At 43.6% G+C, this 24,004-nt stretch overlaps 5 protein-coding genes across 6 annotated transcripts; 2 read left to right on the plus strand and 3 right to left on the minus strand.

The window, feature by feature from the left end:
• Nucleotides 1-4: 4 nt before the first annotated feature.
• Nucleotides 5-1,804, minus strand: LOC6494530 (ataxin-10). Its single transcript, XM_001960128.4, has 3 exons — nucleotides 1,691-1,804; nucleotides 555-1,635; nucleotides 5-496 (listed from the first exon to the last, which is right to left on the minus strand). Exons 1-3 carry the CDS (start codon nucleotides 1,700-1,702, stop codon nucleotides 330-332), a joined length of 1,260 nt encoding a protein of 419 aa, XP_001960164.2. The 5' UTR covers nucleotides 1,703-1,804; the 3' UTR covers nucleotides 5-329.
• Nucleotides 1,740-3,610, plus strand: LOC6496074 (sorting nexin-16). Its single transcript, XM_001960129.4, has 3 exons — nucleotides 1,740-2,906; nucleotides 2,965-3,101; nucleotides 3,159-3,610. The coding sequence occupies exons 1-3, from the start codon at nucleotides 1,929-1,931 to the stop codon at nucleotides 3,220-3,222; spliced, it is 1,179 nt and encodes a 392-aa protein (XP_001960165.1). The 5' UTR covers nucleotides 1,740-1,928; the 3' UTR covers nucleotides 3,223-3,610.
• On the minus strand, nucleotides 3,578-5,147 carry LOC6494529 (SH3 domain-containing protein Dlish). Its single transcript, XM_001960130.4, has 3 exons — nucleotides 4,991-5,147; nucleotides 4,731-4,854; nucleotides 3,578-4,675 (listed from the first exon to the last, which is right to left on the minus strand). Exons 1-3 carry the CDS (start codon nucleotides 5,034-5,036, stop codon nucleotides 3,784-3,786), a joined length of 1,062 nt encoding a protein of 353 aa, XP_001960166.1. The 5' UTR covers nucleotides 5,037-5,147; the 3' UTR covers nucleotides 3,578-3,783.
• Nucleotides 5,076-6,149, minus strand: LOC6494528. The gene has a single exon (XM_001960131.4). It carries the CDS (start codon nucleotides 6,021-6,023, stop codon nucleotides 5,385-5,387), a length of 639 nt encoding a protein of 212 aa, XP_001960167.1. The 5' UTR covers nucleotides 6,024-6,149; the 3' UTR covers nucleotides 5,076-5,384.
• Nucleotides 6,150-8,372: 2,223 nt separating this feature from the next.
• LOC6496075 (protein FAM13A) lies at nucleotides 8,373-23,281 on the plus strand. 2 transcript variants are annotated; one of them, XM_014908134.3, is made up of 4 exons: nucleotides 8,373-8,567; nucleotides 9,994-12,072; nucleotides 18,456-20,195; nucleotides 21,425-23,281. In XM_014908134.3, the coding sequence occupies exons 3-4, from the start codon at nucleotides 18,462-18,464 to the stop codon at nucleotides 22,133-22,135; spliced, it is 2,445 nt and encodes an 814-aa protein (XP_014763620.1). In that variant the 5' UTR covers nucleotides 8,373-8,567; nucleotides 9,994-12,072; nucleotides 18,456-18,461; the 3' UTR covers nucleotides 22,136-23,281. The 2 variants fall into 2 exon arrangements, with proteins under 2 accessions (XP_014763620.1, XP_001960168.1); XM_001960132.4 differs by lacking the exons at nucleotides 8,373-8,567; nucleotides 9,994-12,072 and adding an exon at nucleotides 17,812-17,982.
• Nucleotides 23,282-24,004: the final 723 nt, after the last annotated feature.

Raw genomic sequence — 24,004 nt, forward strand, 5'->3', positions numbered from 1 at the left:
TCAATGAATTTAGGCATCTCTTTTTTTAATGATACACAGAGCATGGTACATGGGCAGCTATTTTTATATCCTCACTAGCCACGCTAGCTGAACGAAATTCCCCCCCGTTTGTGTTTCCCTCGCAATGCCATTAAACGTTGACAACGCGTTTATGAATGCCTTTGGATCTGTTGGCATACCATTAGCAGATCGTTCAGCCCGAAAAAAGGGGCAACGAATGGACGGCGGCAGCGTCGGCAGCGGATGACGTGGTGCGAAAGACAGCTAACCACTTGTTGGCCAGCCAGTGGTTGTTCCTCGTCTAGTCTAGCTGCATTCGTATTCATGAGTTATTGCCGGTTGTCCGAAATGCGCAGTGCGCCCATGTCCAGATTTAGCTCAGTGAGGATGTCGTTTGGCGCTGAACCCTGCATTGTGAGTCCAGCAATCACCTGTTGCGCCTCCGGGCAGTTGATGCACGCGTTTCTTATGGCCAGGATGCTCCATTCACGCATTACTAGTGGGTAAAAATTTTAATATTCATTAAAAGTCATAGAAAGCTAACGACTTCTTACAAGGATTTCTGGCATCCATTACTGTGCACTCCAGAAGAGCTGGCAATAGCTGAGTATCCAAGCAGTATCCTTTGTTTTCCTTGTTGTCATATAGCAGATTGGCAGTGCAGCGAACAAGTAGAGTCTTTAGTTCATATGAAACCTTCTTCTCATAGCTAGCATCGATACCCGAGGTAAGGGCCACCTCCTCTAGCTTGGTCATAGGTTTGTCCAGGCCTCCTCCGTCGGGTTCTTTTCCCGCGGCGACCACACATCTCAACAAGCTGCTCACGTTGATGAACAGGGAGTGATCTGTGCTATAAACATTGGCATACTTTTCGGAACCACTGGCACTGGCGATGATTTGCAACAAAGTGTGAACCTCTCGGGGGTGCAGCTCGTGCTTTAGCTTGAGAGTCTCTCGCAGGAGACAGTCTGACTTAAGACGAAATTCCTTGGCAAAGTGCTGTAGCAAGAAAAGCGTTACCTCACCGTTAGGACTGTTTTCCCTGAGATAGTGAGCAACATAATCCAAAAAGGACACACGATCTTCTGTTTCCAGTTTCTGGTAGCAAGCCACGCAACCGCGACCATTCTTACCGATAAAGTGCTCAAGGAAAAAATGCAGATACTCGAAGTTGTATGGGCATTGGGCCTCGTTTATGTTATGCCATAGCCGGAGACACGTCTGGAGCGCTACTAGGTCGCTAATTAGTCCCCGACCATTCAGGTATATATTGTACATGATCATCAGAAGCACATTATTGGAGCTGCCAAGTGGAGAAGCATAAGCTTGTTCCGATATTTTTGTGCCATGCTGGGTCCAAGTGATACTTTGGGTAACTTCATTATTAACTACACTGTTGGCTAAGACTTGAAGTGACAAATTGTGAATAATCCGCTGCTCCGTGCGCATTTGTGGGTTGAAAGCCACAGCATTTAGGAATTTGGTAAAGCCTTCATTTCTGGCTAATGTTTCTTGGCTTTCTGCGCTTTGGGTAAGCAAAAGACGCAAACCCTTAAGAACTTCTTGGATTTCATCTGCATTTTCAGTTGGATTTAGACACAGTAGCCTATTTATAAGGCCATTGGTCTCTTCATGCTGGAAAAATAAAACAAATTTATTGTTTATTTTAAAATAAAAAACTGAATTTTACCACATGCGCCATCGCAAACAGCTGTTTTCTTCCCAGTGTTATCGATATACTTTGTACGCTTACCAACACTAGCCAATTAGGTCAGAATTTCTCTTCTCCATAAATACGGTCGCGCTAAAAAAGAAAAAGAAAGAAAAACAACAAAAAGGGATCAACTTTTGCAATATATTTAAAAAGTCATGTAGCAAACAAAGCTACATCGACTGGCTGCAATATAATAATAAAAACAAACAAAGCAATGTCACTGCGTGCGCTCCGGAAAAGAGAGACAAACAATAGCTTCATTAACAATAATAATAACTTAAGAACACCAGCGGCAGCAACAACAACTCTCTTCAAGAAAGCAACAACGTCACCGAAAAAGATTCTCAACAAGACTTCCAATTCTAATAGGGACTTAGACAAACAGTCTCTGATCCGCCAGCGAAAGTTGTTGGGAAGGTCCTGCAACTCGTGTCCTGACCTTCGACAACTGGGGTGGTATAGCAACAACAACAATAACGGCAGCCTGTTGCGCAGTAAATCGGAAGGGGATGTTGGAGTAGCTACCTCGGGAGCCCCTCGAACCGTAGCCAACGCCAAATCGGAGGTGTGTCTGCAAAGAATTAGCTCACACAGTTACGAGCCGTCGGGAGTTTCTGCAACCGAAATGCTGGGAGGTGCACGTTCGCATCGAGACTTGACGCAATCCTCATATGGAAACCAATCTGGAGAGCTGGTACAGGGCAGAGCTCCCCGCAGGATGAGCGAGTGCAGCATGGGCTATAGCCAGACAAGTTCGCGATCTATGTTCGCCAGCCAGATGACGTTATCATCGGGATCTGCGGCTCCACCTGTTGATCCCAATGCGGTGCTGCGGGTGCCCATTATCGGTTATGAGGTAATGGAGGAACGAGCACGATTCACGGTCTACAAGTTGCGTGTCGAAAACCCAGAGACGAACGACTGCTGGCTGGTAATGCGTCGCTACACGGACTTTGTCCGCTTGAATGGAAAACTCAAGCAGGCCTTTCCAAATATTAACCTGATACTGCCGCGCAAGAAACTCTTTGGAGACAACTTTAATGCCGTATTCCTGGACAATCGTGTGCAGGGACTACAGATCTTCGTAAATTCCGTAATGGCCAAGGAGGAGCTGCGAAAATGCAAGCTGGTGCGGGAGTTCTTTTGTCTGGACGAGCCGCCCTCGTACTCCGAGTCTATGGAGGAGTGTCGGGTAGGACTACGATTTTCTTCCATTTTTTAGCCACATTCTTACACTTTATTTTTTGTAGGCAATTTTTGAGGCCCAAGAGGAAACTATCACCCATTTAAAGCTGCAGATACAGAATAAAAACGATCTCATACTAAGTTTGCAGCAGAAATTGCGTGAGGAGATTAACGAAAAAGATCAGCTCAGAGAGACTTTAAAGTAAGTTTGAATAGTTTGCTCTTTCTTCTATTATATTTAAACTGAAATCTTTTCCAGAAACATAAACCTTAACTGTTCGCACTGCTCCTCAGCCAATGAAGGCAGTCTGGATGACAAGTAGACCTTAGATCCAATTCCAGTTGGATGTGTCTGAGTGCACAATATTATGCTGAGCATAACTCTGCGCACCAGCACCACTTATATACATATATGAAGCAATCATATCAACTCAACCCAACTCAATAATCCAAACCCAAGTGCATATCGGGAGGCTCTGATGCTCCTTCAGTGCTTTAGTATTCATAAATAGGCTTAGATGCTAGCAAGTGCTGCCCCCATGCTGGTACTAAGTGGAGTATAATGGTAGTTATTTTTGATATTCGTTTATGGGCAATTTATAATTAAGGAATATTTAATTAGATTAAGTACAGAACTTAGCCCATGTATACGATATGTTATGCAAGCTCACATACAAATAAACCTAAGGCACAATTTATTACTCAATGAAAGTGGCACTATTTTACTAAAGGCTTGTAGGTTCTACATATGAAACATTCTTTGTAAGGCAACGGAAGGATCATGCTTATAAAACTAAGAGTAAATACAAAATAATGGAAGTGAATTATTGCATATCTTAGAGGCTGGTCAGTCTCACTCGCCATTCTGAGATAATTAGAGTGAATCAAAGGCTTGTCATGGCTGGCGGTCGAGCATAAGCCTTTGGAATAAATCCATACTTCCTGGTCTTCGGGGCATACGCCCAAAGCCATCCATCTACGGTTTGATTGTTGAGATCGGCGTATATCCAATCCCCACGGCGCACAGAAAGGTAAAGATCATCTGGAGCTTGGGCTTTGTAATCATAGAGCATCACGAGCTCCGTTCCGTGGTAGCGCAGGTCATCTGTTCCCAAACCAAGTGGCTGTTGCTGCTGGCTCTGCTGACCTTGTTGACCCTGCTGCAGGATATTCTCGACAGCTGTTAGAGTTGCTTTTTGTTGCTGGAGGACTCGCACACTGTCGGCTGGATAAATGAAGCTGGCCGGGACAAATCCCTCCTGGCCATCACTTCGCATTATCCAAAACCAGTCTGGATCCTCGCGATTCAGCACGGTGACGAACTCGCCACGTTCCACGGATAGGTCGTTCTCGTCGCGTGCAATAAAGGTGTACAGAACGATGCAACGGCCGGAAGGTTCCTTTATAAATGGCGTACACTCTGGCTCTACGAGAAGAATATTCTCCATGCTTTTTGCTGATCCCGCATTCAAGGTTTCATCGCAGAGCACATCCAGTTTGTTGTCTGTACCCAGAAGTGGCAGATTTTCGTCTTGCGGCTGATCCGGACACTGATCTCTAGGAAGTTTCTTCTTTACGGCCAGATCCGCCAATTGCGTGTTGCACGGAGCGCAATATGAGAAGGGTATGAAACCTTCCTGGCGAGAGTCTTGCCCAATCACATAGACCCAGTCGTTCTCCCTGTACAGAATATTAACAAGCTGTCCCCTTTTAACTTCCAGCTCATCATCCACACAGGGTGTGAAGTCGTGCAGCACTACCATCTTAGAATCGGGACTGAAATTGAACAGTTTACTAAAAGGACTCTAAAAGTAAGGACTCTAATACGCACCTTAAGCCATGTTCCTTTTCGATTCCTACTCTTACCAAGGTTTCAATGCTAGATGAGCCAGTTATGCGTCCCATTCCCAAGCCACCCACAGCGGGAAGATCTCGTTCTATGCTGGCATTTGTGGCTAAATTTTACAGAAAAGAAATTAAATTTGCCTTTATTTTAAAGTTGTCCTTTTTTTTATAAGTGTATTAGCAAGTAGCAAGTTTGTTATTGAAGTCTTTTGATTTTGATGAAGCGATTAATTTATCATCCTCTACCTTTCTTTTTATCGCGCCGCATACGCACAGGACACAGGAAAGCCATGGCTGGTTCCTTTTTCAACTAAAACAACTTTAAACACCGTTTATTTTCCTATTTATTGGACCTTTTTATTTTTGCTCGATCTTTGTTTCCTATTCTCTTTTTTTAGTGATGAGACACAAGTGATTTCGATTTATTTATCGATTGGTTGATGGTTGAGGGCGCCAAACTTAAACAAGAAGTGTGATTTTGTGAGTGGGGATAGAGCTCTGCTCTTTCAAGCATGCAAATATTGTAGAAAGCGTGAACCGTTCTTGGATGGGCCTTCAATTCGGGTGCACTGCACCCACGACCTCTGAGCATGATGACCTTGCTTTATGTTTTTAATTGATAATAGCTCTAACATGCGGCCTAATCCACTTCGGACTCTTCATTTTCTACAAAAGTGGTGTCCAGCTCTTCGTGTATCGACATAGGCTTGTCCAATAACCCACGGCGATGACGTGACAAAAGTCGCGGGCGTTTCCAGAAATTGTCGAATATTTCATCAGTGGCTAGTCCTTCGCAATACTGATACCGACGCCGCCCGGGCAAGGCATAATCCAAGGCCTTGGTAAATACTACCGTCTTGTAAGTGATCCCTATGGCGATTAACAGCTGCAAGAAGTACCAACTGTCCTGGCGCAGGAACGTGAACAATTTGGGATTGTCAACCAGGAGATTCAAAACTGGACGAGTGCTCATCACGGAATCCCGAACCACATACAGAAGAAAATGGAATTGCTCCCACACGTATAGAAGGGTAGCCTGGGTGCACAGATAAAAGAATACCAATTCCAGGACAAAGCGCCACAATTCCTGCACCGGTGCCAGTAACCGGACCCTTACATGGTTTACTAGAAGCACAACCGACAGGATGAACAGGACCGTCGACAGATCGGGGGCATCCGTCAGCGAAACTATGTTGAAGCCACAAATGAAGAAACCCACGCAGCCAATGGAGGCGGCCACCACCTCGGTGATCTCATACATGCCTTGGATAACCACCATCTTTGTTGCTAAATTGCGAATCTACGATTGATTTGGTTTTATTATTTTTTTTGTAAAAGTACTTAGTACGACTTCTAAACTAATTGAATCGAGCCTGAATTTTAGTTTAACAATTTTGACATTTGAGTTTCAAGGTCCACTATATATAACAGCATTTGAAGCTCAAACTTGACGCATTTTTCCTGCCCCATCGTCCTTGATACAAACTCCCTGTGCTCGCGTCACTGCCATTCCCTGACAGCTTTCATAAAAGTGGGGGGCAATGCACTATTTTGGTGCCAAGGATATGCCTTTTTGCATGCAATTTTCGATTATAAGAGTCGAAGAGAACAGCCAACTGCGAAGAGAACCAACTGGCAGCCAGCGAAAGTGTGCAAACTGACCTACACTTTGGCACATCCCCCACCGAAAACCCCCAAAGCCGCCATGACGAAATTGCGCATTAGGTTTCCCCAGAATTATCCAACGTAGAACAAAACAGCAGCAGGTGCCACACACACACCCCCTAAGACATCCCTTCAACTTGACTTTTGCCTACTACGCAGTTGATTTCACATCCGCATCACATCCTCATCCAACATCCTCATCATGCACCCCCGTCCTCGTCCGACCACAACGACAGCCACACATCCCCATGCCCTATCCCAAGTTTTAGTGGAGAGAGCTGTCTGCTTTCCCAGTTAATCGATAGAGTGGATTCTGCGCACTCCCCCAATCCTCGGATGCCATTCACAAAAAAGGGGCGGCTGGGCGGGCAGGGTGGGGCAGGGCAGGAGGTGGATGGATGAGATGCCGCTCATCACGGGTGGCTGTTGTGTCTGCTGCTGGGTAATTGTTGCTCGGACCTCTGATGGACGAAAAAAAAAATGGGACTAGACAGTGGCTCCCGAATTAAAAGGACTGAGGCGGCGGGAGTCGGAAATGGAGCACACTGGCTTTGTGGGTCAGATATTTTTGGGTGACACGCGCTCGTTATTTATGTCCATTTACGCTTATAAATAGAAAGGAAGCACCGGCCTGGCATAAATTAAATCAGAGTGTCCTTGACAAATGTCACCCCTGAGTCATTGCATTGGAAATTATGAAATACGACTCTAACCGACCTTGAGATTCTGAAGCTTTCTTCCTTATTTCAATTATAAGCAAATCATATACCAATTTCGGCTACATTTGCATTCCAATCGATCCGGGAATTTGTAATTTCATCACATCATTTTCATTTCAAACATTGTGTAATGAAATTGCCAAACGGAAAATGGAAAATGGGAAGTGGAAATTTTTACGAGGGAGGGAAAAACAATGGGCAGAAGCCCAGAAAATGCAGCGCTAGTTGCAGATGATAATTGCAGAAATAAGCGATTCTCGTTGCCACAAAAATGTATCATCAGCACTCGGTGTGCATATATTTTCGATTTGGCTAAAAATGTTCAGCAATTGGCAGAATTCCAAAATGTGTACAGATTTGAGAAGAGGAATTATTATACTGAATGTTCATCTTGTTTGGGATTACGGAAAGTATAAATAAGTGAAAGTTTGTTGGCTGGGAGAATAGCAATAGAAGCAGGACGTGAAAAGGACTTTTCCCAAATCCTTTTTCTCGTTCGTGACCAAGCATCAACTGCAGATTTCATTACATGCCGTTGGGGTTACAACATTTTCAAAGGACACGTACTATAACCAGCAGAGAGAGAAAACTTAGGAAATATCTCTTACCTAAAGATGAATTAATAATAGATTTAATTAAAACTTCAAATCATCCATTAAATTAGAAACATAGTATTCTGTAAATTTCAAAGTTGAGGGTTATTTCACTGAAACATTATGTCCTCACTGCACAGCGTCACAAAAGAGCAGTACAGGAAGAAAATATGGTGGGTGGCTGGTGGGTGGTTGGGAGAACCTGAGTGCGCGTTCAAGGACATGCATACATTACTCTGCGTTTGGAGGCATTAAGCCGTGAAATGCGACCAAAGCTACGCAAAGCCGCAAAGCCATGGCTGTGGCAGTAGGTAGGTGCCTGCTGCTAACGGTGCGTATGTGTGATATGTAATTATTGTAGGTGGCCCCGCCAACAGGGGCGTGGCAAAGTAGATGAGCCCTGTGGCATATAGACCGTTGTTTATGCCAATTGTTTGACTTGCATTGCAGCCACGTCCTTGCGAGTTCAGAGCACACCAGATGAAGCTCAGAACGAAGCGGAACGAATCTCACTCAAATCCCGTCGGGCTGCACTCGCTTTCATTCAGTAGAAATCGCCCACATTTCTCCCTCCCTCTTATTACATACATATATACTATGCATATATCTTTCCTTTTCGGCATACGTAGCTGGGAGCACGTGCGCCACTGCTCCATTCCGCTCATTCGATGTTGGGTCCTCGTACGGTGTGGTCGTCGCATTTGAGTTGCTCTCGTTGGGTGATTTGATTTCCCAAAACGTGAATGTGTGTGAGTAGTTCTGTGAGTGTATGAGTGCAGTTAAACAGAAGCAACAACAACAACAACAGGGAGGAGAGAGAGAGCTAAAACAACAGCCGAAAATTAGGTAAATGGCGGGCACAAGTGTTGCAACTAGTTAAAGGGGTAAAGCACTTTAAAGCAGCACAGAGAGAAAATACACATAAATTATACAAATTAATATAAAATATATAAATAAATATAAAGACGTAATAGATAACCTTCAAAGTTCAATAGCTTTTTGTGGCTTATGAGTCGTATACGTAATATTTGTACATAATATGTTTAAGAGTCTCAGGGTCGGGAGTTACTAACTTTCTTAACTTTTTTTTTGTGTGGTAGTCCCACCTGGGTCGATTGCTTCAAGGACTTTGTAGAAGTTTCAAGAAAAAAAGGATAAAAGAAACAAGATTTTTGGCATCCCTTTTCTGGTTCTGGCTTTTAACTTTTTTTTTGCCAATTCTTCAATTCTTGTTTTGTGTTTTTCTCCCAATTACGTCTTCCAAGCAGACCATGTTTTCATTTCATTGTTTACATTTTTCTCTCTCCCGCAGCCTGTTTTCATTTTATTTATTTTCTTTATTTTTTCCCCCGACAGAGGACATTAAAAAAAGGCATATATTTTTTGTTGTTTTGAGCTCCCGCTAAGACGTCAAAGACATTTTAATGTATCCATATAGCATATATCCACAAATATGTTTTAAAACAAACAAAATTGGTGAATATTTGGCATGTTTATTTCATTTTATTTTAAGATAGCCGACACGCAAAATATACATCTCGTCTGAAGTGCCAGACATCGTCAATCAATTAGTCATTATATTGCCTTTTAGAATCGTATTTATTTTATGGGACTAATAAATGATAATCAGGGGGATAATGGTATGGGTTAAGTGAGTTTTTCGCCAAAGTCAGGTTTCATTTCGGCTAAATTTTCTTCTTTTTTTTGAGTAGAGGGATTGGTTTACCAGCATTTGTTTGTTTTCCATTTGCATAATCAGATTTTGTTTATGAGTTCACCCCCCATCCCAGCCAGCCCAGCCCAGGCGCATCAATTTAAATGCAAATCTGAGAACTGGCCAATTGCAGATACTATTCTACAGCCCTACAGCCACTGCTGTTTGTTGTTTTGCGGAATTTCTCGAAAGTTCGCTGTAGTTCATTGGGGGAATAAGAACTTGACACTCGTAAATTGAGTGGGGGCCCCCCTTTCCGGGCAGACTCCTTCCCCCCAAAAAAGCAAATTGCATTCAATTGGATTTAATTGCACAATCTGTGGATGCACTTGTTTGATTTTGTCCATATTTTCCATTATATTTTGTATGAGAGAAGAGTAATTGAGGAAATAGGTGTTTTTTATTTCATCATCTTTTGAAAAAGGAGGTCTTTAAAGGATAATCTCAGGATAACTCAAATACTTCCCATTCAATTGATCTTAAATTTAGGATGCAAATTATTTTTACTTAAAAAAAATATAAAAATAATGATTTTATATTTTTTATCTTTTATTTTAGCTATGGATAAACATAATTTAAAAATGTATGCAATCTCCCTGAGTGCACTCATTGAGATTCGTCATAATTGAGTCAACAAAAATGAACCAAAAGAGCAGCCAACTCAACTAAAGATAGAGAGAGAGCGTGAGAGTGAGAGAGAGTGGAGCACATTGGAGCACGTCATCGTCATTTGAAGAGCCCCCGCATTTGAGTGAAAGAGAGCGCGCCAGCGCACTCCGCCCTCGTTTACACGCCCATTTCACACAACCCCGAAAGTAACCAAAACTGTCATCACATTCACAAGAATACAATATATTTAAATTAAAGAACACCAGTCGAGTTAATTAAGCAAAGGAAACCGCGAAAATATCACTCGATTGACCTCCTTGCCCCCCTCCACGAAAAAAACGAAGCCAACAACAAAGAGCCTGCGCAGATCCAAAGAGCATTTGGATACACGAAAAAGAGACATCGCAGAGCTGCGGCCCCACATTCGAAAAATTTGAGTCTCTCGAGTCACAACGTGCGTCCGAGCGAGCGGAAAGTTTTATTTTTAAAATATAAAAAATAAAATATTAAAAGTGAATAGTATTAAATCGGCGATCAGGCTGCCTAGGCTATTTCGAGTTGAGCCAATGCAAGAAACTGCCTAAAGTAGTGCGTTGTCGAGTGAAAAGTATTGATTTTTTTGTCCGTCGGCATAGGTGGTGCGTCGATGACCTCGCACAAAACTACTACAACTGCAATTACAACGGCTATCAGTGTGTTTGTGAGCGAAGAGTTGCAGCAGCGCTTTTAATAATATTTAAAGCTGTTTGCCAATTGAGTTTTTGAAGAAAGCCACGCTTTACATAATTGGCCCAGTGCCGCCGAGACAGGCAACACCAACAACGGCGACGGGAAAACTTTCAGTCGGCGGTGGAAAACGACAACGAACAAGAACAAGAAGGAGAAGAAGAGCCCCACTGGAGCGACACCAGCAGAGCGTCAGCAGCAGAGGCTCCAACAGCGCAGTAGCAGCAGCAGCAGCAGCAGCGGCAGCGACAGAAGAGAGCGGCAGCCGAAAACCGCAGCGACACATGCTCAGGTATCGTCTCGTGTCCACTCATTTCCTCAAGCAGCCGTAGTCAGGCCGAGCGGAAAAGCCTATAAAAGCGCGACAGGTGCTCGCAGAGATTTCATTTAATCAATCGATCGTTGCCAGGTTGCCAGTTTGCCAGCTTGCCACCTTGCAACAGCAACAGCAAACAGTGCAACACCACTAGCCACTTATAGCCATCATCGCTAGCCAACCGCTTCCGGCTTCCGAAACGTAAAAGAAAAAAGAAGCGAACGCTCGAAGGAGCTGATATATTCGCATCTAATCCGGCACTATAATCCATTCACAACGTATTCGTTAGGAGTGCTACTACTGGGTCTGAGCTGCTCTAGTTTAGATAGCGAAAATGTGCAGAGATCGCGATATGAGTTCGTCGTAGATCAGCGCAATCGTCGTTACAAGGTCAAGAAAAAAATTAAGAGAGAATAATTTAGGATCAAGGATATCAGCTCTCTTCCAGGGCGCCTGGCAGCGCGAGAGGGTGAGTGAGAGTGACACAAGAACACACACACACACAGAGAGAGATTGAGAGAGAGAAAGTGTGAGTAGAGAGAGAGAGAGCAGAGTGTGAGTGCGCCAGAGGGTGAGATTTCCGGTTATTTTGGAGAAATTCTGGACCACAACAACAGCAACAACAGCAACTACTATAAAAACAACAACATCAGTTCTGCAAGCTACAATACCAAAGTTAACAAATTAGCTAACGGAAATATAAATAATTATCCTTAATTAAGGATACCCTTCCATTTCGAACGGCAATGTGAAAGTGAAACGGTTCTAACCGGTTCGCCAGCAGCAACAACAACAACTAAACAGTTATATCCCTTCAACTCGCGAGTCTCTCGTCCTTGTTTTTGATTGAAAGTCTACACACTCCTTTTCATCCCCCCCGCTCGTGGCAAAAGGATAACGTCGTGCAACTGGCGAACGTACGGGGAAAAGGCAGCAAGATTGAAGACTTTGGGAGAAACCTGTGGAAGTCCGTTAAGGCTTGCATTGTAAGTATTATTCCTATTCTTACTAGTCCCTAACCCTAGCCCTAAAGTAATAGTTATCTGGAAAAATAGCCACCACTACCTTCCAGATTCAAAGAACAGACTTGTTTGTAAATAAACTGGAGCCAGTTTATATCGATTTCAAGTATAATGGGCCAATTGGAACGATGATACGTCTCAATTGCATGTCCATTTTCACACCTGTCGAGCACAATTACCGCTTAATGCCACTCTCCGTCTATATAATCCGATGTTTACATTCGGCACGGGCGTGACTTATCAAGAAATTAGCACATTTGGCCAATGGGGCGATATGGGGTGGAGTTAAAATACTGGACCTAATCGGTAATCGGATCTATTGCATATTTTCAGACGCCTGCCACTAAGTGGCAGGGGAGAGGCAGTTTCCACGAAAGAGCACTCCCGGGCACTGTGGCATGACTGATAAACGATTTAGATCCGATATATATAGAAATCGATATATAGAGTAGAGTCAGAAGGACAAACAGTATCTTATCTTGTTGTGGTACTTATGTTTCTTACAGCCTGTTACCTTTTTTCCAGATATTATAGATATTATTTGTTTACTCATTACATTTGTAGCATTTGGAATATTTTCCCCCAAATAATACAAATTCAATTAGCAGAGTGGTTGCTAAATACTAGCATTTGGTTTATTAATATATTTCATATCGATTTTCTACGTCAGCGGAAACTTTTCCTTCGGAAATACTACGTATATTTGTTTAATCTATTCTCATGGGTTTCATTTTTTTCCAAGGCAGTGTTGGGCGAACAAAACTGTTGCCTGCTTTTTGGGGAATGGCTTTTCCTTTCCTCTAAAAACCCCCTCCTATCCATCAGACATCTACTGTCATGTCAGTTGGCGTGACAATCGTGACGGGCTTAGTGGAGTATGTTGACCCAAAAAATTACAATCCAAACAACTTGGTCTAGACTCTCCATCCCGAGACTATAATTGAAAGCAAACTAATTAGTTTGTCTCCAGATATGCACTATATTTCGGCCGGCACTGTGACAAGGCGGCTAAATTAAATTATCGCATCAGCCCAACTGATTAGCAAACAGATTTAGACAAATTTTTTCTGGCAAACTGCGCGCTTTCCACCCTATTTTTAGATCACGTTCGCAAAAGTTCAATGTGTAAGCGATCAATTGTGGCTTCTATTTTTGGCATTGTTTAGCTTTGTATTTGGCATTTGGCCTGGTCCACTAAACAGACCGTTGACATGGGCGTGGAAATGGGGGATTTTGCCACAAGAGACTTGTGGCATGTGATCTCCACCAGCTCTGAGATCATTCATTAAAAAGCGCCCAGTCACCCGGCCGGTTGTATAAGTCATCGAGTCCATTAGATGCATCTCCCAGGGTCGTCGTGTGTCTGGGGATCTCGTGACTATCCGAGAACAGTGCTCTCTCACACTACTGATCTAAAAAGTATATGAAAATAGCTACCTTTTCTTAAAAACTTAATGATTTAATTAAGAAATGAAACCAGACGGAATAAAATTCAAATAAAAAATCATCCAAAAACCTGTTCGAAGTTAAAATGCCTCGTAAATTATAACAAAATTTGTACAGAAACGGGCATTCTTTTCAATTTGTATGATATTTTATTTATAAACTGGGTAGAAGGGGTTGACAAAGTTCACAAAACTGGAAAAAGAAATTTGAGATTCTCCCGAGACTGGACTGGAACTTCGACTGTGACTGGGTGCCTCCCTCCATCAATTGAAGCTGATCGATTCTGACAAAAAATGGGGGGAAAAAAAGTATAAAAATAAGAGATCTCTATACGGGAATATGTAAATTAATTGAAAAGAATCGCAGAAATAACAAAAACAAGGAGCTGATCAAGTGATGGTAGTTAAGAAATTACGTCACAAAGTGGCACAAGTCGTAGAAAGAAAGGATTTGTACTTTGAACTTGAGTCTATGGCACTTCCTGACATCAAGAGACATTCCTCAAGTAGACATTCCTCTGTCAGTCTACAGTCTATAGACTATAGCCTACCTGTGTGTACCTGTGTTTTGTTGTTTCAGATACGCTTCATTAAAATTTTGTGAGCTCTGCTCCGCATTTGCATTCCATTTCAGTGTTTTGTTATTGTTGGTTTTTGGTAATATTCCACTGACATTTCCCCATAACTCGTTAGGGAGTATCATGTTCCCCAGTTCAGAGCCCACTCCCTCCGGTCGGAGAGTGTTCTTGTTGCGCAATCTTTTGAAATTGCAGCTAAGGAATTTAGTATCCGGCTAGCACGTGACTGACATTAACCGATTTCCATCATGAAGAGGGGAAAATCACAGCCATTAGCTGAGATAGTTGCTTGTTTAGTCGATAGCCGTGATTGATGCGATTTCTAGTTGGAAGTTTTTTGTTTTTCCAAAAATAGCAAAAGGGCAAAAGGAATGAGGAGCAGATGAGAACCACCCCACTATATATAATATATTATATCTGGCCACTTGAGAAGGCTACTTGAAACTCCAACGACAGTACATAAATTTTATTCGCTATCAGTTTCTGTGAATCGCTTTTTATTATCTTATCAGTGTGATTATTTGTCGTTCAATTATGAACTGGCCATGTATCCATTGAAAGCCCGTACGTGCTGTCATGGAATGCAATGGATATCTTTTGGCCATTTCTTTTTCACTTTTAATGTGTTTTTCCCCTAGAAAGAGGGATTAAAAAGGCTAATCAGTGAGTGATTCATCATAATTGTATTAAAAGTGGTTTAAAAATTAGAAAAATAGCAGCTGTTACTGCTCTATCCTAACAGAATCCATTCTTCCATCATAATTATCTTTTCGGTAATGCTATACCAGTTGTAAAGTGGATTGTTTAATGCCATTAATCCAAACAGAAGAAGCTTGTTTACGGTTCGGTTGCCAAATTCCCCCAGCCACTCTCGGAATAGATGAGATGTCAACACCCATACACCCTAATGGCCTTTATTATAGACCCCCGAGAGTGGGTCTACTTGTTGATACAATTACGCGAAAACTGTTTACCAACTTGATCCGAAAAACCTCTCAATGGTGGGAGTCTAGGAGAGTATTATCTTGTGGGAAGAGCTGCAATCACCGGATCTGTACCGGTTCAAGCCGGCGCAAGGCGGTCTCCGGCGGCGGTTGATGTTTATAATCGGTCCCATAGACGGTAATAATCAGCCTGGTTACCAGGTATATCCAACACCTCTTGGCTCTCGACTCTCGGCTCTTATCAGCCGGTGAAAATGCCTTTTTTTTAATATTTGCACGCCGTTAAAAGTGTTCGGTTACTCGTTGGCTGGACATATTCACACGGGCCTGTTAAAACGCCGAGGCGCCCAATCAAGTATCTTAAATCGCGCATACGCCTCGTGGTCCAATTTTAGCATCACGGTGCGAGGAGCGTAGTCTCTGACGCTACAACCGAGGTTACTACGCACGTTATTGTTGTTTCTTCTCTTTTTATTGTAAATTTGTACAAAAAGCTGCACAAATCCCCCCCAAGCAACGACTTTGTTTTCGTTTTTGTATTTTGAGGGTAAACAACATTGTTCCCCAAGCGCGTGGCTCATGACTTTGACTTTCTTGGAAAGTCCTGAAGAAACTTAGCTGACCAGCAGACTGCCTTTCCAGCTGTTATTTGTTTCCGAAATCACTTAAGCTCTAATCTCCAGCCTGCTGTCCATAAATATAAATAGTTCATGACGAAAAGAATCCTTATCTGGAATTCCTCGACGACCGTCGTACCATCACCTACCTCTTTATTCGCTCATTTTTATCTGAAAACTGAAACTGAAATCGAAATTCGAATAAATCGATTGGGGGATGGAGTGTGAGTGGGTGGTTCTGGTAATTCCGAACGACCTTTTGTCGCCACCACCTGAGTCATGCACTTGTGCGGCTGCCTTTCTGTAAACAATCACTGCTATTATTACTCTTATTATTCTATTATTGCATAAACAATCGCAGAGAAAGATGAACTTGGAAGTGAAATATAGAAGTGGGTTCTCTTCGGAGAGTGGTTCGATTTCCTCATCAATCGCCAAACCAACAAACCCGACACCCCCACCCGATTGAAGTCCAATTCATTATCCATTGTTGTTATCCGCTGGCAGGCGGGGGCTTTCACCTGTCTGCCCAGAAGAGTCCAAAGCAAACAGCCGATTTCCGTCGTGCCGGCCTTAAGTAGTCTAATTAATTTGATAAAATTTAAGACCTAATTGAAAATTCTTTGCACGCGCCTAGTCCAAGTCCTTTTGGAGAGTGTCTGGTATTTGATTTAATTTCTTTTAAAATGTCTTTAATCTTCAAAAGTTTCAAATCTCATGGCCTTACAAGCAACTTGAAAAAATATCAATCATACGCCGTGTGGGCTGTATTTACTTTTTGTTCGGACACTTTATGCCTCGTGTCACGTTCTCCATTGACGTCACTGTAGGGCGCGTGGATCTCTTAATTAGTTCGTCTCTTTGGAGATCGATGCTCTGTACCGTTATTTGGCTAACCTAGAGAATGGTGACTCAGCAGGGGTCTCGGTCTCGGACGGCACTGAGAATTCCAGCTGTAGCAGCATCTCTCTCTTACACCCACCCACCCTGTTTTAATTTTTATTTTTACACTCACGTCGTGACATTGCACTTGAAATTTATTTTTCAGATTATTTTTGTCCGCTTCTGCCTGTGAATATTGTATTTTGTATTTATTTTTCCGCCATCGGGAAGTATACAGGCGTTACCTGTACAGGCGCTTCTCTCCTGTCTTTGGCCTCGGATGCCCGAAATGATCTTACAATTAGATCAATCGGGCAGGGATTTAGTGGCGGAGCGCGTGGCGTGTTGCAGGAGGGGCGTAAACAAGTGCATAAATTAATTCGCCTCATTATTGTGGCCATAAACTCTAGAGCTGCTGCTGCTGCTGCTAATTTGCGGGCCAGAGTTATTTTTAACCCACTAACACCTTAGGGCCAGTGTGCTTAACAAATATCACACTTTGTCTACCAACTGCCGCCGATTATATATACTATATAGTACTTTCTTTCGATAACCGATAAGGTGGAATTTGATTTTTTGAAGAAAAAAGGCAAGACTAATTTTATTTTTCTTCAAAGAAATATATCATACAAAAATATTTACTTAACAATTAAAGTGTTTAATGTCCTTAAGTACTAGTAATTTCTTTCAGTGCATCTCAAATCCAGAACATAACAAATGTCTCCTTCTAAACTTTGTTTGCACTTAACTGTTGTTTACCGAAGCTTTCGCACCTTTGCTCTCCTTCTCCGGCGATCGGTCTGATAATTGCGCAGGCGCAGGCGCTCTCTCTTGCACGCCCTCTCGCTCGCCCTCTCTCTCTCTCTGCGATTTTCGCATATAATTCGCGAGGTCGGAGCAGAATGGGTTTAATAGTGATTCGGTGCGCCCAAAGAAAGCAACGCCCGCGTTTCTTTGCTCCTCCAACCAACATTTTAGCTCGGCTGTGTCCGTCTCCGGGCCAAAAAAGCAAGAGAAAAGCCAACAAGTCTCAAGAATATACTCGAAAATTGTATCGGAAAAGCGGAAAATCTTGTTCCAATAACGGAAACAAGATCGGAAAATGTGGAAAACCTATAAACTGCAAAACCAATTAACGGTTGAATAATACAAAATACAAAATATAATTTATTTCAATTAATTTTTATTGAAATTTATGAAGCAAGATTTAAAATACTTTTTTAAAACTTGACATTTTTATTGAAACATCCGTGCAATAAAAAAACAAGTCAAGAAAATTATTCAAATCTATTGCTTGTGATTGATAAGTGAACTGAATTAAACTTGATTGTGATAATAAATCTAGTTAGACTGATTAGACTGAGATTAGCGAAACACAATGACTCCGAGGCTTATTACATACTTTTTGGTAAATATTTTTAAGATTTTAAGGGGGTTTTCGGGTGGATAATAAATAATAAAATATATATTAGTTATTATTTTTATTATTTTTTATTTTTTTAAATTATTTTCTCACTAAACTAGAAAGACTTATTCCCTAATTCTTCCTAATAATACTTTAATAACTTACATAACTCTCTAAGAAATGATTTAAAACTCGACTTCGAACTCGACTTGCCATAAATTATTTATTTTTTTTTAATATATGCGATTACTAGCCTTTGATGATGGGTCATGACATGGCAGAATGGAGGCAGAACACAATATTACTCATACGACACGTTAACCCACTTAATTGGCCGCCTCGCCAGCGAAATGTCATTTCTCGGGCTTCTTGATTGTTTGTAATGTGGCTTTAAGTTTGTCACGATATCCCCCTTCTTTTTTTAAATCTATTTTTTTATAAAATCTATAATTAATTCAATCCTCTTCTCGTTGCAGTGCGGCATGCGCCATACCACAACTGGGCTGAACGAAGACGACCTGAGTCGTCTCACCGGTTCATCATCGTCAACGGCCTCGTGCGGCAGCGCAGCCTCCTCATCGTCCTCCTCATCCTCATCATCGTCCACCGCCTCGCATCCCGCCCCTCGCCATGAGGTCGGCAGTCGCAGTCCGGAGAAGCCGACGGCAGCGGACAAGAACCACCTGAACAGCGGCTTCCAGTCCACCTACCTACCCGAGATCATTCATCCGGCCCTGGAATGGCAGAAGTCCTCCCGGAAGCGCAAGGAGCGCCTGGACAGCAGCTCGGCCTTCGGCCAGGATCGCAAACTTCAGCGCAGCAACAGCGAGGAGCTGCTAACGGAGCCGGCTGCTCTGGGGCTGATGACCATGTCGCCCCAGACGGCCGCCAGTCTGCTGGAGGCCGCCCAGTGTGAGGTCATCCGGCGAGTGTCCTCGGAGGACTTCAAGCGCACGGCCAGCTACGCCAACTACCGGCAGGAGTTTGAGCGGGAGCAGGAGCAGGCCTCGGAGCTGGGGGAGAACAATGCCGCTTTGGCTAACCTGCCGTCGGCGGGCGAGGCGGCCAAGGAGCGCCCCCGCCTGGAGCCCAGTCCGACTCGCCAGCCGCCCAAGGAGGCCAGCGACGACTCCGAGTGCGAGCACGAGAGGCGACGCAGCAGCGAGCGGTTCTGCAAGTCCCGCCAGCCGCCAGTGCGCAAGTCCGGCGTGGCCAAGAAGGGCAGCGGTGCCAGTGGCTCCAAGTACTTGCCCTCGCGCCGCGACGAGCAGAGCGCCTACAAGTACGATCTGTCGGCTTTGAAGTACGAGCGGAGAGGTTTCATCAGCAGCCGGAAGCAGCAGAATCAACAGAACCAGCTGCAGCAGCAGCAGCAGACTGCTTCCGATCACAACGACAACAACTTGATAGACTTCCACCAGCAGCAACAGCAGCAGATGCAGGCACAACAGAAGGATCTGCAGTCCAAGCGGAGTGCCAGCATCTCCCCCACACCCACCACCAGCTCCTCGGCGGGCAGCGACGACAGCACGCCCACTTCCAATGTCCCAGCGCCCGTCAAAGCCAAACCCCAGCGCCAGCAACAGAGCCTGGACCTGACCTCCGCCCAGGAGTCACTGCCCTGGGAGCGGGGCGACGAGCCAGCCCCCATCCTTAGCCGGCGGTACGCCCACTCCCGGCCACATATCGGCGGCAACCTGGACGCCGCTGCCAAACTGGCCAAGGCCATGCCATATCCCCAACAGCTGCCCAAGCAGGCGGCCACCGTTCAGCTCCACTCGGACATCGTGGACATGGACTGCTGCCTGGAGCCCATGGATGCCGTGAGGGCGTTCAGTTCCCTGGAGAACATGCGCACCCGTGATGTGATGCAACAGGTGCTGCCGGCCATGGTGGCCTTCCAAACGCCCGACGAACGGCTCAAGGCCATCAACCGCCGGGTGACCGTGCTGAAGAAGAAGCTGGTGCAGCTGGAGGAGTCGCTGGAGCAGCGACTGGGCTACCGGCCTTCGCAGGCGGAGCGTTTGAACGACAAGTACATGAAGAACGCCCTGGCCGAGCTGAGCAAGCTGCGCAAGGAGCGGCACGAGCTCAAGACTGATCCCATCGCTGCCCTCGGCCTGAAGCTGGGCAGCGGCAGTGGCGGCGGCGTAGGCGGCCAGGAGGTGGCCAAGAAGCTGGAGCGGATGAAGGCAACCCTCGCTGAAATCGAACAGGTAATAGAGACTTCTTCCGAGTCAGCCAAATCACGAGACAAGTGGAAGAGGAAAAATTTATGACAATTAGCAAGTGGGGCAGACGTCAGAGCCAGATCGTAGATATATATGAGAGATATGTGCGTAGTGGGTAGATGTGTTGGAGCAGATTGCCTCGACAGCCGAAAGCGGCGACATGTTTAGCAATTTGGCAATAACTTTGATCTTGCCCCATTGTCCGCGGAGCTCAGAAGAAAAGTGAAAACAATTTTGGGGGAGAAGTGACGTGTTTATAGGCTGTCAGAGAGGTCTTGAAAGAGGGGATGCCAGGGATCTAGGAGCCAGGATAAATAGATCTAGAGCTTCTATTCTAATGATATTAGTATTCTTTATGATATATTTAGTTTATAGTTAGTCTGTTCTATTACCATTCCTTACAATTGAAACCCTATTTCATTGCCAGAACATCCCTATCAGAATATCATTAGATATAGACCCTTTTCTAGAAACTTCTATGGCTACAATTGCGTAAACAGACTGCCTCCAATTCAATAACCACATTCCACATTCCGAATTAGGAGGTTTCCGCCACATTCAATGGGAATCTATAGACCAAACATATTTATGGCTAGTGGACAAGCCTCCTCCTTCCATCCATCCCATCTATCCCATACCATATAGTATTGACAAATTAATGATATGTTTGTCATAAGCACTTGGCCCGAAAGGAATCCGAATCCGAGTCTGCTCGAAATTGAATTTTTGCCAAGAAAACAAAGTGTGCGAGATGGGCGGCCAGAAGGTGCTAATGGGGAAAGGGGAAAGAAATGGCCGAAAGTGAGCAGCCATCCAAGTGCCAAGACACATATATTATTCCTATACTGTAATGCTGGTTTCTGCATTCTTATTATTTGTTTACAAAACACGGCTAGGCGGCTATATATTCCGCATTTGAGTCTATTTCTGTTCTGGGGGTCTGGCAGGCACCCTTTTTTTCCGATTCTCGACCGCTGTCGCGATGACTTCTGGCCATAAACAAATCAAATTCGAATAATTCCCAGTGCAGTGGCGCTGATTAATTGTCTTGTTTACAAAGTGTATGTGTGAGGGAGCTCTTATCAGTTCATTTTTGTGGGCTTCTGTGGCATTGAGTTCCACTTTTTTTATCGAAATAGCCGAGTCTGCTAAGCTTTGTAATTGTTTTTTTCCAAAAGATAACATTACTCACCTCCACTTCTATCCACTTTCAGAATCTAAACGAGAAGCGTGCTAATGGCAATCGCTCCGAGCAGCTGGAGGAGCTGACTGGCGACCAGCTGGTGCAGGAGAAGAGCGCCGTGCAGCATGGCCTGCTCTACTTCGAGAGCCTCTACGGACATCCCATCACCAAGGAGGAACGCGATGCCGCTCGACCCCTCTACGACCGCTACCGGCAGCTGAAGCGCCTGGTCTCCCGCACCGTCATGTTCGGAGCTGGAACAGGAGTGCCGGAGCTGCCCACCATCCTGGAGCACGAGGCCATGGTGTTCGAGGCCACCTCCACACCGCTGCAGTATTCGTCGAACAACAGCACCGAGACCACCAACTCGCCCAGTGACTCCATGGCGCCAAACACCATGACCCAGAACGCCTCCTCCGACGAGTCTACCACCACGACCACCACCCTCACTGGCCCCGCTGCGGGAGTGGCAGCCACGCCCATGGAGGCGGCAGCCAGCGAGAACATCTCCGCCCTGAGTCTGGACCAGCTGTGGGAGCAGCTGGAGCGAGTGCGGGACGAGAAGTCGGTGCTGAAGGCCACCATCCGGGAGTACGAGTCGATGTTCGAGGAGCAGAACGGACGGAAGATGCTGAAGCAGGATCGCCGGTCGCTGGAGACGGAGACCTATGCCCAGTACAAGGAGAAGAAGGCCAAGGTGCGCCTCCTGCAGGCGCTGATCAAGAAGCACATCGGCCACTAGCGCCATCGGTATCCAACCGCCTTCCATCCAACACCCAACTCCATTCACCCAGCAGCAGACTTATTTATTTCATACCCAACCAAAAAGAAAAATACAGACCTAGACTTATGCAGATTATACGTAGTTTTTACATTTATACTTACCATATATTCTATAATGATACATTTTATGAATATTGTTGATTCCTTATTGTTTTTTGAAAACATCTATTGAGTAATTGTAATAAAAAAAACACAAAAAATACGAGGCGATTGAGAAGAGCACCCATTTGATTCAGAATCCTTCTATATTATATCACTCCGCACGGACTCCCGCATGGAATTGATATGTTATTGTAATCTGAGAGCACCCCCTGATATGATATGATTATAAAAATTACCATTTTTGGCCTGATTTATCCCTATCCTAGACGGGGAGTACGTCTAATTTGATTAGCTATATATAGTTTACAACCAGCCGAAAGTCTAATCAAATAATTGAATCTTTAACACGTAAAGTCTTTATAAATGTTGTCTGGTAGAAAATGAATATTTTATAGCGATATCTGCGACACTAGCGATTTATTAATTATTGTATTATTGTAATCCAGAGCCACTCTAGTGCTTTCCATCAAATGTTTCAGCGCGATAGTCCGCGTACACCCCACACCCGCACCCACACCCTATATGAGAAACTTTTATATGGCATTTGACAGGCTATACTGGCTATACGAGAGTTGATCCAGAGTCCTAGGCTGGATAACCTATTCGATTATGTTGTGCGACAAGCAATTGGGATTTTTGAACGTATATATATACCTACCCCGCCCCCTAATCCTTGCATACGATATATGAATATACATACCTACACCTATACATTACGAGTAAATATATTTACAAAAACCATAGAGAGTAAAGCCCAAGCCAAGCGAATACATATGTAAAACATATATATTTACATGTTTACATATATACCGAAAGAAAATTCAAAGCAAAATATATGATATATAGGACTCAACATTTACAAATCGAAATATTCGAAATATGCGGCCCACTTAATGGGTCCGGGGGAAGCCAGGGCATACAAGTATCTCCACGCAAACCGAAGCGAATGAATGTCTATACATAATTGAACCGCAAAATAAATATATCACGTTATATTAATTAAGAATTTGTATTTTTATTGGGTTTGTGGGATACATTATTGGATGATTAGTGTTTGATTGGAATGGGTTTCCTCGGCGTTTCTCCAGAAGCCTGCAATTAAAGATAGTATTATATTAGTAGAGATATAGAAAGGTGATTCAAGTGGCTTAAAGTGAAAGGGATTAGTCAGTCGCGTGAATATTCCTCAAAGAAGTACAGATATATGCTTGTCTTGGGTCTTCATCATGTTTTTAATGATATTAAATGATAAGATTAAGTTAATTAAAAATGCCTACCTATTTCTGGCGAGTTATCCGAAACGACTGGGCCAGTCTGACCTAAAAATAGAAAAGATAAGTATTAAAATTGTGACTCCCAGAGATTACAAATTGTTTGGGTTAGAGGACTATCAGATTTTTAAACCAATCGACATTATTTCTCCGACTGGGGCGGTATGTTAAAACATCATAAAATTCTATTAAAATAATTGAAAATTTTCGGAAAACCTACCTTATTGTTTTCCAATTTGAAACGAATATTGAAACTAGAAGGAAGATTAAGTTGTTTCATCTTCAACGATTCTGGAAATAAATTAGAAGAAAGACCTTGTTAGAAAATGATTCTGAAGTAATCTTTTTGATAAATATTATTTCCTCAGCAAATTAAATCATCAATTGTTTTTTATGACAGGGATAACTGATAAATAAATAGTTCATCATTTACGTTATATTTTCAAAAAGCTAAG

This window comes from Drosophila ananassae, chromosome 3L, assembly GCF_017639315.1.
Source record: "Drosophila ananassae strain 14024-0371.13 chromosome 3L, ASM1763931v2, whole genome shotgun sequence".
Lineage (NCBI taxonomy): Eukaryota > Metazoa > Arthropoda > Insecta > Diptera > Drosophilidae > Drosophila > Drosophila ananassae.